The 14,878-nt window shown below is 43.2% G+C and overlaps 1 protein-coding gene across 1 annotated transcript in view; it reads right to left on the reverse strand.

The window, feature by feature from the left end:
- LCMT1 (leucine carboxyl methyltransferase 1) overlaps positions 1 to 14,878 on the reverse strand; it is a 50,009-nt gene that overhangs the window by 18,160 nt on the left and 16,971 nt on the right. The window contains exons 3-5 of the mRNA XM_057695120.1: positions 13,449 to 13,570; positions 9,057 to 9,133; positions 6,777 to 6,838 (exon numbers count right to left, since the gene is read on the reverse strand). Coding sequence (XP_057551103.1) covers positions 6,777 to 6,838; positions 9,057 to 9,133; positions 13,449 to 13,570 — 261 coding nt within the window. The remainder of the gene's footprint in view (positions 1 to 6,776; positions 6,839 to 9,056; positions 9,134 to 13,448; positions 13,571 to 14,878) is intronic.

The raw sequence follows: 14,878 nt of genomic DNA on the forward strand, positions 1-14,878 counted from the left end.
CAACGACAACAACAACAAATTAAGAACCAATTTCTACATGGCCAGAATGAAGAGACAAGTATGAAAATCCAACTCTCGGGCTTAGTCATCATTTCATTCAAGGAGCAGTTCTCAACCTGGGCAACTTTGTCCCTAGGGAATATCTGGTGGTGCCTGGGGACATGTTTGGTTGTCACACCTTGGCATCTAATAGGTAGAGAGGTCAGGGACACTGGCAAACATTGTACACTGTGTGGGACAGCGCCCCCACCCCCGCCCAACAGGGCATTATCCAGCCCCAGATGTCAGGAGGGCTGACATCAGAAACCCTGCATTAAACATTCACACAAAAATTCAAAGATCATCAGTCAATGTTAAATTTTAAAAACTCTTAAGTAGCCCTGATTATTCTCGGATAGAGAAAGCTTAACATGCTTAACCAGGACATGGTTCCCAAGATGAAAGCTCTCTTTGGAGTGCATCTGCAGAGGAACCAGCTTTGGTCTCAAACAGCCCTGAGAGCAAATGTCTACTCTGCCAGTTCCTAGTCACGTGACAGATTACGCACTCCCACCTCTCTTTTAAATATAAAATGCGTACAATGGAACCTCATACGGTAATGCCTAAGATTAAGGGTGATGTCAAAGTGCTGAGCTCCATGGAGCCCAAACTGTGTACTGAGGTGCCCTGGGGCGGCACAACCAACTCACAAGGGCAGGGTAGGATGTTTTAAATTTTTGAGGGAAACAGAGAGATACTCAACATGCACCAGACACAAGCAAAGCACCAGCTCGAGGCAGTCAGTTTCCACATGAGACTTCTTCGCACTCCTTTTAATGACATCGTATCTCTGCAAAGCTGATTTCCCAAATGTGACTGTGATGAAACAGTCATTACTGCTCAAACGTCACTTGCAATACTGCAAGAGGAACAGGCGGTGGTGACCAATGTGGCTCCCAGGTGAGGTCATGAAGTGCTTGACAGGAGCACATATCCCATTAGAAGTAACTGTCATTATTTAAAAATGAAATAACAAGAGTATTTGTTCTTACGATGTATGTGGTTTTGTTTTTTCAAAAGATCAAAAAGTTGTTAGGACATAAATACTTACAATGCTTGAACGCGACTTATTAATAAACAGAACTGCTGCTATGTTTTTTAACCTAGAGTCATCATGAAAAATTTACGGAGGTACTTAGGGTGCTATAATCCAAGGAAAGGGGACGCCTTGGCCTAGCTCGATGCTGGTGTGTCGTGGAGGTCTTCTGTGAAGACCAGAACACAGATGATTAAATACAGGCCAGTGTCGAGGAGCTCCACCCAGACGAATCCAACCCAAATTGCCAGGCTGCAGGACTGCAAGCTACACAGATGGCTATTATACTAAGCCACATGCTTTGCAGTGGTTTGTTACAGAGCAAAAGCTCATACAGGCTTTAATTATATGCCTCATTAAGCTCATGCCTATGAAAGGCGTGAGAAAGTGGAAGATGTACACAATGTAACGGTAGTTACACACACACACACACACACTTACAATCCACAGTGCGTACAAGCTGTGATCTCTTCCACCACCTCCAAGTCAGCATTTCAAGAGAGATGTGCTCTTATGTGCTACTGACCTACAGTGAGTCCCATCAATCCCATTCATTACACGTCTTCAAAGACACTTATTATTAGGATTGCAAGGAGTTCTTTTAGGCCCACAGATTTTCTTAGAACTTCAGTTTTTTTAAAAAAAGGCAGGGGGGTTATAAAATGGAGACAGCCTCAGGTGGATTTCTGGACCATGTAGAAGTTTTGCTTGTTTGTCTGTCCACCTGTCCCCCCAGGAATACTTACTGAGTTCTCATTACGTCCTGGAAAGAAACTGATGAACAAAAAGATATGGTCCTGCCCCCATGGGGCCTGCAATCCAGCAGGGAAGGTGAAGGGTGGACAAGTGTGGGGAACACTACAAAGAAGGGTGTGGTCTTGTGGGAGCGCATAACAGGGTCTCACTTCCCTTAGAACAGGGTCCAAACTACTTGGCCTGGCCTACAAGAGCCTGCGTGATGCAGCCGGATGCCTTCTTCAGCTTCATCTTGAACCACACACGCCTCCTCGCTGCCTGTTCCAGTCACACGGGCCTTTCGGCCTCCTCGCATGCTCCTTCCTTCCCTAAGCTTGCCTTGTCTGAGACAATCCTCTCCCTAGAGAGTTTCTCCTTCTTAGGGCTCAGCTGAAATGCCTGACACCACTCTGGAATGCTTTGATTTGTTGCTCTTTCTACTTTCTACTCAACCAGTTCCACACAGGAGTTGAGATGGATTACAAAGACACAGACATTCGTTCATCCAAGCATTCAGGTACATATTTATTCCATCGACGATCTCTGTGTGCCAGGCACTGTTTTAGGTGCTGGGATACAACGATGAACAACACAGGAGAGGTCCCTGCTGTCGAGGCTCACCCCCTCTGGGAGGGAGAGACGGAGAATCACTAAACAAACGAACAATCAAGGTAACGTCAGAGTATTAAGTGCTATGAAGAAAAGAAGAGGATGATGAGAGCAGAGTATGCCTAAAACAGGAGGTGGAAGCAGAAGTGAGACATGGGTGATGAGATGGAGCCCTTCAAACAAAAGGAGGGGAAACAGTTCCAGGCCGAGGGAAGAGGAAGAGGAGGGGTCTGAAGGTGAGAGCAAGCTGGGCACGCTCAGAGAACAGCAGGAGGGCAGTGTGGCGAGGTCATAGCTACTGTGATCGAAAATAAAATCAGGAGGCATCCAGACACCTGATGAACCATGTGGATTTCAGCACTGGGAAGATTTAAGCAGGAAAGTAACAGAATCTGACCTCCTTTTAAAGAACTCATCCTGACGTACATTTCATTGTGTATCCATTTATATACTTTTAATTTCTTACCCTGTGAATCCTTCAGCTTAAGAAAACACCTATCATCCAATGAATTGGGAGACTGGGATTGCCATATATATATATATTTCTAATAAGAAACAAAGTATCAAATTGTACACTTTAAATATATGCAGTTTATTGTACGTCAACTGTATCTCAATAAAAGTTCTTAAAGAAAAAAAAAAACAGATCAAACCAAAAATAAAAAAAGAAAACACCTATCATCAATTCTAACATGCATATTTTTCTCACATTTTAACATGTCTGAAATCAGGATGCATCTAATAGTCAATAATGTATCAGTTTAATTTGTTGGCACTTTTTCTTTCCTATTGATAAATAAATAGTGGTGCTTCTTACAATTACAGCCCCACAGGCTTGATGAAAAAGGGTAATTTTTAAATGAAAGTTCCAACAGTTCTATTATCACCTATCACTTTTCTCAAATTTTCATTCACATTTTTATTCTTATTTAATTTTATTCAAATTCTCCTTTCTCAGTATGATGGCAAGATCAAAAATTATAAAGGACAACGCTGGAGAATTTGCCTACAGAAGACACAAACACAGAGTTAAAAAACAAGCAAAAGAATAAGCAAAAACCTTCAATTAAAAAAAAGCTGACAGGACTTTCCTGGTGGTGCAGTGGTTAAGAATCTGCCTGCCAATGCAGGGGACACAGGTTTGATCCCTGGTCTGGGAAGATCCCACACGCCGTGGAGCAACGAAGCCCATGTGCCGCAACTACTGAAGCCTGTGCACTTAGAGCCCGTGCTCCACAACAAAAGAAGCCACCGCAATAAGAAGCCCACACACCATAACAAAGAGTAGCCCCTGCTCACCACATCCAGAGAAAGCCCATGCAGCAACAAGACCCAACTGGGCAGTGCCCCCCCCCAAAAAAAAAGTTGACAGAGGCTTTTATCAAAGAACATATCTTTATGTTATAAAGCGTTCCTATAAATTGAAGAAAAAGGGGGGGAGAACAATGCAACTGAAAAAAAAAAGGGCAAAGGAAATAAAAAAGGAAATTTACACAGAAATTCCCAAAGACCAATAAAACTAAAGAGAGACGCTCCATCTCACTAGCATTCAAAGTTATACAAAATTTTAAGACAATGGGACATCATTACCGTCCATCAGATTGGTAGAAATTTTTAAAAATAATAATACCCAGTGTAAGTGAGGGTGTAAGGAAAGAGAACCCTCATCTACTCTTAGTGAAAGTATAAATTAGTAAAAAGGGTCTTGAAGATCAGTTTGGCGGTAGCTATTAATTCATAATGTACAATTCTTTGAGCTAGCAATTCCTACAAATACGCGCATATACGTATGTTTTCTACAACAATGTTGAATACAGAAACACTAGAAAGCAGCAATGTAAATGACCATCAGTAAGGAACAGATTAAATAAAATGGAGTTTCCATGCAGAGGAGTACCATAGAGCCATTAGAAATAATGAGGTGGATCTATATATGCTGGCATGAAAAGACAGCCATGATTTACTAGGATGTGAAAAGAGCAAGTCATAAAACAGTATACAGCCACTATGGAAAACAGTTTGGAGGTTCCTTAAAAAACTACAAATAGAACTACCACATGATCCAGTAATCCCACTACTGGGCATATACACAAAGAAAACCACAATCTGAAAAGAAACATGTACCATAATGTTCATTGCAGCACTGTTTACAATAGCCAGGACATGGAAGCAACCTAAATGCCCATCGACAGATAAATGGACAAAGAAGATGTGGCATATATATACAATGGAATATTACACAGCTATAAAAAGGGATGAGATGGAGCTATATGTCATGAGGTGGATAGAACTACAGTCTGCCATACAGAGTGAAGTAAGTCAGAAAGAGAAAGACAAATATTGCATGCTAACTCACATATAGGGAATCTAAAAATGGTAGTGATGAACTCAGTGACAAGACAAGAACAAGGACGCAGATGCAGAGAATGGACTGGAGAACTCGAGGTGTGGGGGGACGGGGGGTGAAGGGGAAGCTGAGACGAAGTGAGAGAGTAGCATAGACATATATATACTACCAAGTGTAAAATAGATAGCCAGTGGAAAGTTGCTGTATAACAAAGGGAGTTCAACTCGAGGATGCATGATGCCTTAGAGGACTGGGATGGGGGGGGTGGGGAGTCGAGGGAGGGAGGGAATACGGGGATATGTGTATAAAAACAGATGATTGAACTTGGTGTACCCCCCAAAAAATAATTAATAAATAAATAAAATATTTAAAAAAATAAAAAATAAAACAGCATCAAATAATTGCTTCTAAAAAATAATAAAATTACACATAAACCTATATTTATATATAGAAGTACAGATTGATTCATTCATTCAACAAATATATGTGAAACTACAGCATATATTTCTTCAATGTGTATGTATTATACATGCATTCAACAAAAATTTACTGAATCTTTTACGTGCCAGGCACCGGGTTACATTTGTGTATGTGCTTTACTACGTGTGATATTTACCCTTCTCCGGGTAAACTGCTCTACTGTAGTAGAAAATGCTCTGAACACTGGTTATCTTGGATGGGGGAGGGATCATGGAAGGTCTTTACTTTCTCCTTCATATATTTCTACACTGACGATCAAAGTCTTAGGAAAGTACTAGTGTGTTCATTACAGATAGTCATTCTGACACAGATATTAACCAAATGCACAGAAAGTTATGGTTGCAAAAGTGTGGAGCAAGCAAATGGCAAAGCGTGAACAGCTTCTGCTTACAGTCTGTACAAGGGAAACAAAGGATGGGGGGGAGACACTATTTTCTGCAGAAACTTTACTGGGAATCTGCTCACCAGGAGGAAGACTAAAGCACTGTGGCTGTGTAAAAGCGGAGGCACATCTAACCGGCGTGCTGTGCTATCTGCGTCGACCATCCCATAAAGCATCCTCTCTGAGCATGTTTCCTGACCCGAATTATCAATAAGGCCCTTGAACACCTCTGTCAGATACAGACTGAAAACGATGAAGGATTCTGCAAGAGTTCTACCATAATTTGAAATGAGGAAAGTGTTTTTGCAAACATTCATAATTAAAATTCATATTTTTGAGGGGAAAAATTAACTGCAGGGGCCAAGGAGGTGACATAAGCGAGGAAGCATCAAGGTGCAAGACAAGAGGGAGCGGTAGGGTCAGAACATGACCCGTCTAAACGGGGCAGCAGCTGCCCAATGACTGCTGTGTAGGAGTGAGGGTCTGATGTGGCCAGATCTGATTTTTCCAAGCACAACTGGAAATCAATACTTGCATGAAAAATCTCCCATTTTTGAAATGCTGGGAACTAATTTCTTTTTAAAAAGAATTTAGGATTGTGGACTGATGGACATCTAAGATGAGTTATACCAAATACTGTTTTAAATTCCTTCATGGTAACTGTGGTGGAAGTGAAAATGTATCAGCAGAAGGACATGTGCACACACACACAGCATCTTTAAAAAGAAAACGGGGGACTTCCTAGGTGGCGCAGTGGTTAAGAATCTGCCTGCCAGTGCAGGGGACACGAGTTCCATCTCTTGTCCGGGAAGATCCCACATACCGTGGAGCAACTAAGCCTGTGCGCCACAGCGACTGAGCCTGTGCTCTAGAGTCCTCGAGGCACAACTGCTGAGCCCACATGCTACAATTGCTGAAGCCCGAGCTCCTAGAGCCCATGCTCCACAACAAGAGAAGCCACCACAATGAGAAGCCCGTGCACCACAAGGAAGAGTAGCCCCCACTCGCTGCAACTAGAGAAAGCCAGTGCATGGCAACGAAGACACAATGCAGCCAATAAATAGATAAATAAGCAAATAAATAAATTTATTTTTTAAAAAAGAAAGAAAAGGGGAAAAGGTTGTATTACTTAGGTTGAGGATACTTGCCCATTTGAAGTGTGTCCTCTGAATGTAAGTCTAAAATGGGTTTTGATAGGAGAGGTTTCAATCTGCAGAAGATGAGAAAAAGAAAGATGACTCAAGGAGCTCACTTACCACAAAAATGCAGACATGGCAAATACATATCACTAGTGTTCAAAGGAAGGGCCAAGCCAAAGGGTCATCTGTTTAATCACATTTGACCCTAGGCACATACAACAAAAGTCCAGGGAATACGAGTCTCAGGTTAGGTCAGCTAAGCTTTACCCTGAGAAATGTGATATCAAATCACAAAGTGACCATGACATACTTACTTAGAAACAGCTACAGACAGGCTAGCAAGAATTTTCCAAATGTTCCAGTGTTTTTCAAGTCATCACGAGCATCTTGCCTTTTCTCAAACAAAACTTATTAAGATAACTATTACTTCTCACAGATAAATTAAAACTACTCACTCTTACTAAGACCTAAAGTGTAGTAACATTTATGTGATAACTTCCCCAATCAAGAATATGCAAAAAAAAAAAAACCCAGGGAATTCCCTGGATGTCCAGTGGTTAGAACTCTGCACTTCCACCACAGGGAATCCTGCAGTTCAGTTCCTGGTCGGGGAACTAAGATCCTACAAGCCGCAGCTCGGCCGAAAAAAAAAAAGAGAGAGAAAAGAAAAAAAAAAAGAACATGCAAAATATAAGAAATCAGAGAGCCAAGTTCAATAGCCCAACAACCATACACAAATACCAACACATTTTTCACCCCAGGAAACCATCCCAGGCCTTAATTTTGAGCCTACTTGCTCTGATTTCATCCAGAGTTCCAACAAGTTTAGTCACACTTTGTAGTTTCCAGAGCATCAGAATTACCATATAGCACTTACAAAGCATATTTAATGTAAGACATAATTTTACATTTGGGAAGGATAAAAAAAAAGTTTTCCTAGAATAAACTGAAAAAAAAAAAGTTTGAAAATGATCTCCAGTTTGTGTGAATTAGACATCTCTAAAGGACAAGTTAAAACTTTTACGCTTATTAAAAATTTCTTTAAATGTAAGAATTTGGATTCTACGAGGGTGAGTCAAAAATTATCCGCACTCTGGCTGTAGCATTTATAGGCGTTTTAATATAACCGGAGTGCGGATAATTTTTGAATCACCCTCGTATTTACATGACTAATATAAAAAGGAGGGAGGGAGTATAGGTTAAAACTACTGGGAAACCTTAACCTTGGTCTTGAAGTCAGGGTTTAAATTTCAGCCCCACCCCTTTCTAGCTAGGTGACAACTATACTTCTCTGAGCCTCAGTTTTCTCATCTGTCAAAAGGGGTTAATGACAACACTTAATTCACAAGCTGGCTCTGAAGATTGAGTGGGACCATCCAAGTGAAGCATTTAACACAGACCTTTGCAGGGACTTCCCTGGTGGTCCAGTGGTAAAGAATCCATCCTGCAAGGCAGGGGACATGGGTTCAATCCCTGGTTGAGGAAATAAGATCTCACACGCCACAGGAAAACTAAGCCCGCATGCCACAACTACTGAGCCTGAGCACCTCAACTACAGAGCCCACGTGCTCTGGAGCCTGCACGCCACAACCAGAGAAGAGAAAACCCGCACGCCACAACTAGAGAGAAGCCCGCGTGCTGCAACAAATACCCTGTGTGAAGCAACTAAGACCCAAAGCACCAATAAACAAATAAACAAACTTTAAAAAAAAACAACCAAAAACACAACACAGGCCTAGGCAAAGAAAAGCTCTTGGCAAAGCTTAGCAAACTCATCACTTACAACTTGGCAAACTCCTTGAAAACTGGACTCAGAGCGGCCCCCTCCAACATCTCATATATAATAACTGATTAACCTCAGCCTCCCACTCATTCATTCAAAAAATATTTACTACACATCTATTCTGGGCCCGGCACCTTTCTATACCCTGGGGATAAAGAAGTAAGCAAAATACACACAAAAATTTAAATTAATACACAACATTGTTAATACATTCCAATATAAAATTTTTTAAAATTCAGATTATTAATCTACTATAGGTCTTTTTTTTTTTAATGTTCAGAGAAATTACACAAACGAATAGAAGAGTCACAAAGAAGGGTATATTTCATGTTGGAAGACTGCATGATATGCTGTTAATCAGGGTCCCGGGGCAAGAAAGAGTGGGAGGAGGAGATGAAAGGAAAGCAGTGCCCTAAAATGAGGTCTCCTGCACTCAGACCTGCTGTCCACCAGGGGCTGGTTCGGAATGCCACCAGGCTCTTGCTTCCGGCCAAAGCCACACTTACTTGATGCTGTGCAGCTTTCGCGTGACTATCATTGGAAAGTCAATTTCAAAATATTTACTTGGTAGAAGATCTTCATCCTGAGAAAAAACACACAGTAACCTTTATATAATTACTTATTACTCATACACTTACCCATCAGCTTCATGTACCAAGTCCTAGGGCCCAAAGAGCAATGGGGCACTTAAGGATTGAAAATGAGGGGAATGACAGTCAGAAACGTACTTTCCAAGGTGCTTGGTCTCAGCATAGAGAACGGATGGAAGGGAAAAGGAGATGATTGTAGTTGTCCGGGAGAGAAGCGATGGGGAGCCTGAATCGGGGGAATGGGCACTGGGATGTCAAGAGGTGGACTGGAAGCAGGACCAAGAGTATTTCTCAAAAAAGCAGCTTGAGACTTATTAGAGAGGATCAAGCAACCAGTGTGGTGGGGTTGTGACCAGCAGTTTGGGGATGAAATAGAGTAAAGTAGCAAATATCAGAAAAGCTTCGCGTGCAACGAGGGTAAGCATTATTCTGTGATACACTTTTGTTTTCTGCGATAGTGGAGAACAGTGCACATTGGAGCCGGCGGGGGGACAGGGTTCAAATCCCAGCTCCACCACGTGTCGGCTGTGAGGCCTTGGGAGAGTCCCTACACTCCCTGGGCCAACGTTTCCTCACTGGAAAAGCAGAGAAAGTGCTAACACCTCACAGGCTTGTGAGGACTGTAGAGGAAATACGTGTGACACTCAGAAGAGGGCCTGCCCTTAGTAGGCATCACGTGGGTGCCCTTATTACTTACAGACGCAGGTATATAGATGCGGGTCCTGACTAGGGATGTACAGTTTTTTCCTGTCATGGCTGCAGTTTAAAAAAGTGTGAAAGACACACAGACACACAGAGCCCTGTTTCCCTCTTCCGCTTTCCTAGCTTAGGCTTTTCCTAGCTTAGGCGTTTCCTAACTTAGTCGGTGGCTACACCCTCACCCAGTCACCTAGTGGTCATGCTAGAATTCTCTCCAGCTCCTCCTCCCTGTCCAATCACTCAGCCCCAAAAGTATGCGAATGTCAGATCACTAGGTAATACATACTATGAAACTAACATAATATTGTCAAATCATATGATGTCGCTTACATGTGGAATCTAAAAAAAAGGGTACCAATGACCTTATGTACAGAACAGAAACAGACCCACAGACACAGAAAACAAACTTACAGTCACCAAAGGGGGAAAGGGGGGGAGGGATAAATTAGGCGTTTGAGATGAACAGATACACACTACTACATGTAAAATAGATAACACCCCTAAGACTTAGCAAGAAACAAGGCACTCCACAACCTGGCCAAGCTGCCCAACAATTATGAGCACCAACTATGCAGACAGTAGCAAGAGATGGAGGACAGGTCAGGAGGGGCAGAAGACCCCCCCCCCCCACTGAGGACAGAGTGATGGGGTCACAGATCATCAGGAAGCATTTCCGGGTAGGAAGGTGACCCTTAAGAGCAAGTAACAGCACTGGGAGATCCCACCACGTGGAAAACGGTCCTCAGTTAAAATTTCAGGGGTCTGGTCCGCGGAAGGAGGAAGAGAAAAAGAAAGAAACAAAGCAAGACAAAGGGACAAGACGGTTTCCTGACATCGCAGGAGATCTGGGATCACCCACCCTCAGCTCTTCACTCTTGGAACTGCAATACAATAACCTGCTGCCTGACTGCCAAGCAGGGCTACAGAAAAGCTATCTGAACATTTTTGGAGGGTATGTCTAAAGATACACAGAAATAACCTGCGCTAAGAGATTCTACAACACTTTTCAAGAACTTTTACTCACAAAGTATGGACTGTTAAGAACAGCCTAAAATTCCGGAAGACCACAAGGACCATCAAAAGCAAATAAATGAAGGACAGCATAGCGTCCTACATCTCCTATAGGACTTCTTGCTTTTTAAAGAGCTTGCCCAGGCACTCACGCACTTGACCCTCATAAGAATTCTCAATAAGGGGTCACTGTGGAAGGAAAGCTTCCAAAAGGCACACCTGGAACTTTTAAGAAACAGACATCCTCTTTCTCAGCTTTCAGAAAGGGGCAGAATGGCTCTGGCAAGCGATGCTTCAACTTTTTATTCTGCGATTCTCTGTGGCCCTTCTAACCCTCCACTCCCCAGTAGCTTGTGTGGCACAGGAGGCAGGGAGAGCCAGCAAGGGGCCGTCAGGAGCAGCCACGAGGAAGCGTAGCCCTCGGACTAAAAGATCCAATGTGGTCCACAGCTTCACAGGCAGCCAAAATTGAGACCACTTCCCCTCCACACCTGATCCTTTGGCTGTGCAGAAACAGAATTCAAGAGACACCAAGAACCAAGGCTCCTTCAAGGGTTGCACTCACCCTTTGTTCTTTGCTTGTGGCAATACTTGGCCCTGTTCTTGCCTGCTGCCTGAAGATGGGAGTCTTCAACCATCCAAACAGTCTTGGGCCCCTGAGATTATACAGAATGAGCTCCCACGGCAGTGGCCCCAGAAAGCCTGTGACTTGCAGTTAAGCCTCTGCTAGTGCAGCCATCCCAAGCGGAAAGAACACAAGACAATAAGATCGAAGACCTTTCCCTGCCTTTTATACAGGCACATAGAGCTCTAAAACAGGGATCAGCAAACTTTCCGGAAAGAGCCACAAAGCATTGTAGCCTTTTTGCCGGCCATCCACTCTCTGTCCTAACTACTCAGCTCTGCGGTCAGAATCATAGAGAAGATGTAAATAAATGGACGCAGCTGTGTTCCAATAGAACTTTATTTATAAAAATAAGCGGCAGGCCAGATTTGGCTTGTGCAACCTCTGCTCAAAAAGAGCAAACAAGCATAATATTTCTTTTTAAAGGAAAACATTAGATTTTTAAAAAACCCTTCAGATCAATAGAATTATCAAATAAAACAAAACATTTCCACAAACGACTCTGAGGCCCTGTGGTATTCCCCGTCCTCACCTCTGGCAGATAACCATTTTCTTGCAAGGTGCACATAAACCTCGAGGTATTTTGCTCAGAAAATAAAATCTCAGATTTATTAATTATTAATCCACCTTCAAGATGGGGAAAAAAAAACAAACCACATGACCAAATCAAAAGGGTGTCAAGACAAAAGAGAGAATTCTCCAGCGGCCCCTGTTAATGCCAGCAGTCCACACACTCTTACGTTGTATTCTCTTCCAGTTGCTTCCACCACGCCAGGGTCACAGCGTTACAGAGGCACAACCGACCCAGAGAACAACCACAGGGCTGTGTGCAGAGGAAAGAGGAAGGAATCGGGAGTTTGATGAGCTGGAAGCCAGTGTTGGTTCCACGTCCTAATGCCACTGGCTGTCCAATTTGGGGGAAGATGCAAACTTCTAAAGCCCTACTTCCCTCATGTGTGTAAGCTCCCCCACCCAACAGAGCTCTCGTGTGAATTCATGAGGTCATACATGTAAAAGCAAAATGTTAGTTATCTTCATAAATGTTAGTTATCTCAACCAGAAGGAAGAATGCAGAGGCAAACGATTAAAATACTAGGGCCACGTTGATGCCACCGGTTCTCGAGTAAGAGAAAGGTTGGAAGCTCTGATGACCGAAGACCTTCTTATCAGGTGAGCTAATTAGGGACAAAACAGATAATGCAGGTCGAGTTATGCCCGCACACTCTAATTTATCTTGGTCTACATCTGCAAGAAATCTGGAGAAATGCCATGTACCCATTACTGCCATGTGACCCACCTGATAGAAGAACCGAGAAAAATCTGTACAAAATGCAATCAGTGAGATATCTGCAGGGAAAAGTTTTGACAAGAAAATTCCAGGCCAGGAATCAAAAACCAGAATTTTAGTCCTTGTTCTTTCACTAACTAGACCCAAGTTTTCTTTCCTATGAGTGAGTATCATTATACCTGCCCTTGAACCCGAACAGAATAGTTGAGGAATCAAATCAGATAATCACTACAAAGGGACTTTGGATCATATTATCATGACCCACCCTTGCAAATCTCCAAATGTTCCCTAAGATACTGTTAAGTCAACAATTAAATCTTAAGTTATTGACAAAATTACAAACGCACGTGGTTTTTTTCTCGCAGCAGTTCCACTGGTAGAATTCCTTCTCCTGATATATTTCCACACGTGCAGAGGGAAATGTACCCTAGGATTTTTATGATCACCTTGTTTGCAGTAGCAAAAGGTGAGAAACAACCCACACTGTCTTCACTGGGGCCCTGGTGAGGTCAAGGACGGGGCTGAGGGGCGCTGTGGGGGGTGGGGGGCTGCAAACCGGGGTGGGGGACAGGCTGCCACTGCGCCCCCCAGTTTAATTTTCTTTTTAAGCTTTTGAACCAGGTGAACATCTTCAACACATTAAATGTAAACAACTGGAGAGAGAAGACGGGACGTTTTAATTTACCTTTAACCTCCAGAAGGTGGTATCCATCCCAGCCCCAAGGTTCAGAATTTGACAGTTACATTCTGTCTTCCGTAGAAATGCCTTTAGAAGCTGACTGACGCCATGGACTCGAGCAAAATATCCTAAGAGCCAGACAGAAGCAAGCCATCACTCGGGGACGACAGAAATAATCCCTGCAAAGCCCACAGGGCTAGGCAGAGCCAGACAACACGCTGTCCTTCTTCACGGTCAGCGTGTATCTTTAGACCTTATGGGAGAAATAATAACTTTCAAATTCTCTATTTGTTTCTTTTTTTAAAGCTGGTTGAACCAAAATAAGTACAAGCTACTTAAAGGTGGAATTAGCGATCTTAAGAAAAATGAAATATCCTATACTCTTACTTAGCAAAGACAAGTGTTTCATACCAAAAACATCCGATCTAAATGTTCCTCTTGGAAATGTGCTTTTGCATGGCTCTAGGGAAAGCTCATTAGTACTCTGGTAAAAGTCAAAATTGCAAGAGCGTGTGGGAAATACTATTTTTAGGTCAGGAAACTGGGCAGATGAATGTCAAAGCAAAGAAAGCCATGCTGCTTCTCTCGCTCCTCTCACCACAATCCTGCCTGGGTCAGAGCCTCGGTGTTTACAAAATGGCATCACAGATGGGGATGGGGGGGACACCAGCAAGTGGTGGCCTAATGAATGGACTTGTCAAGCTCTGGCGTGGGGAGCTGGGACAAAGGAGATGGGAAGCCCAGAAGGGAGACAGGGAGACAGCGTCTGTCTGTTCCAAAGGCCCGAGACGCAAGGTGTGACTGTTTCAAGAACAAAATTTGAGAGCAGCATTTCGAAACTTTTATTGCCATTTGACAGAGACATTTTATGTCTGCTGAATGTGCTAATAAGTAATGTGGGGAAATTCCCTGGCAGTCCAGGGGTTAGGACTCCACACTTCCAGTGCAAGAGTGCATGGGTTCCACTGCTGGTTGGGGACCTGAGGTCCTGCATGCCGCCCAGTGCCGCCAAAAAAATGAATTGAATTCATTCATTAATTAATAAAATAAAATAGTCCATTTCATAATCCCTCCATGATTAATAAATACATAATTTGGGCTTGTGTCTGCATTTTCTTTTCCTAGTAAATCACCTTTATTGTATATTACAGAATATCACCCACAATGGCTTCGCTTTGGGGAGAGAATATGTCCTCACTGTAGACGTGTGGGAAGCGGCTGTCCTACCGGGCTGCAGGCCCCCAATCTAGAAATGCAAACCCGAGACAGGAAGAGGAAGGGGGGCTGACCTGCCACCCGGGGCCCCGAGCCACTTGCCATGGTGGGTCCCTGCCTCGGGAACATTCGTTGGGAAATCTGTCTCAAGAGTGGGGGAGGGAGGCTTGAGGAAAGCCTCTCAGCCAGGCCTTGCCCAATCTAATCGATGCCTGGATTCA

Source organism: Hippopotamus amphibius, chromosome 9 (assembly GCF_030028045.1).
Source record: "Hippopotamus amphibius kiboko isolate mHipAmp2 chromosome 9, mHipAmp2.hap2, whole genome shotgun sequence".
Lineage (NCBI taxonomy): Eukaryota > Metazoa > Chordata > Mammalia > Artiodactyla > Hippopotamidae > Hippopotamus > Hippopotamus amphibius.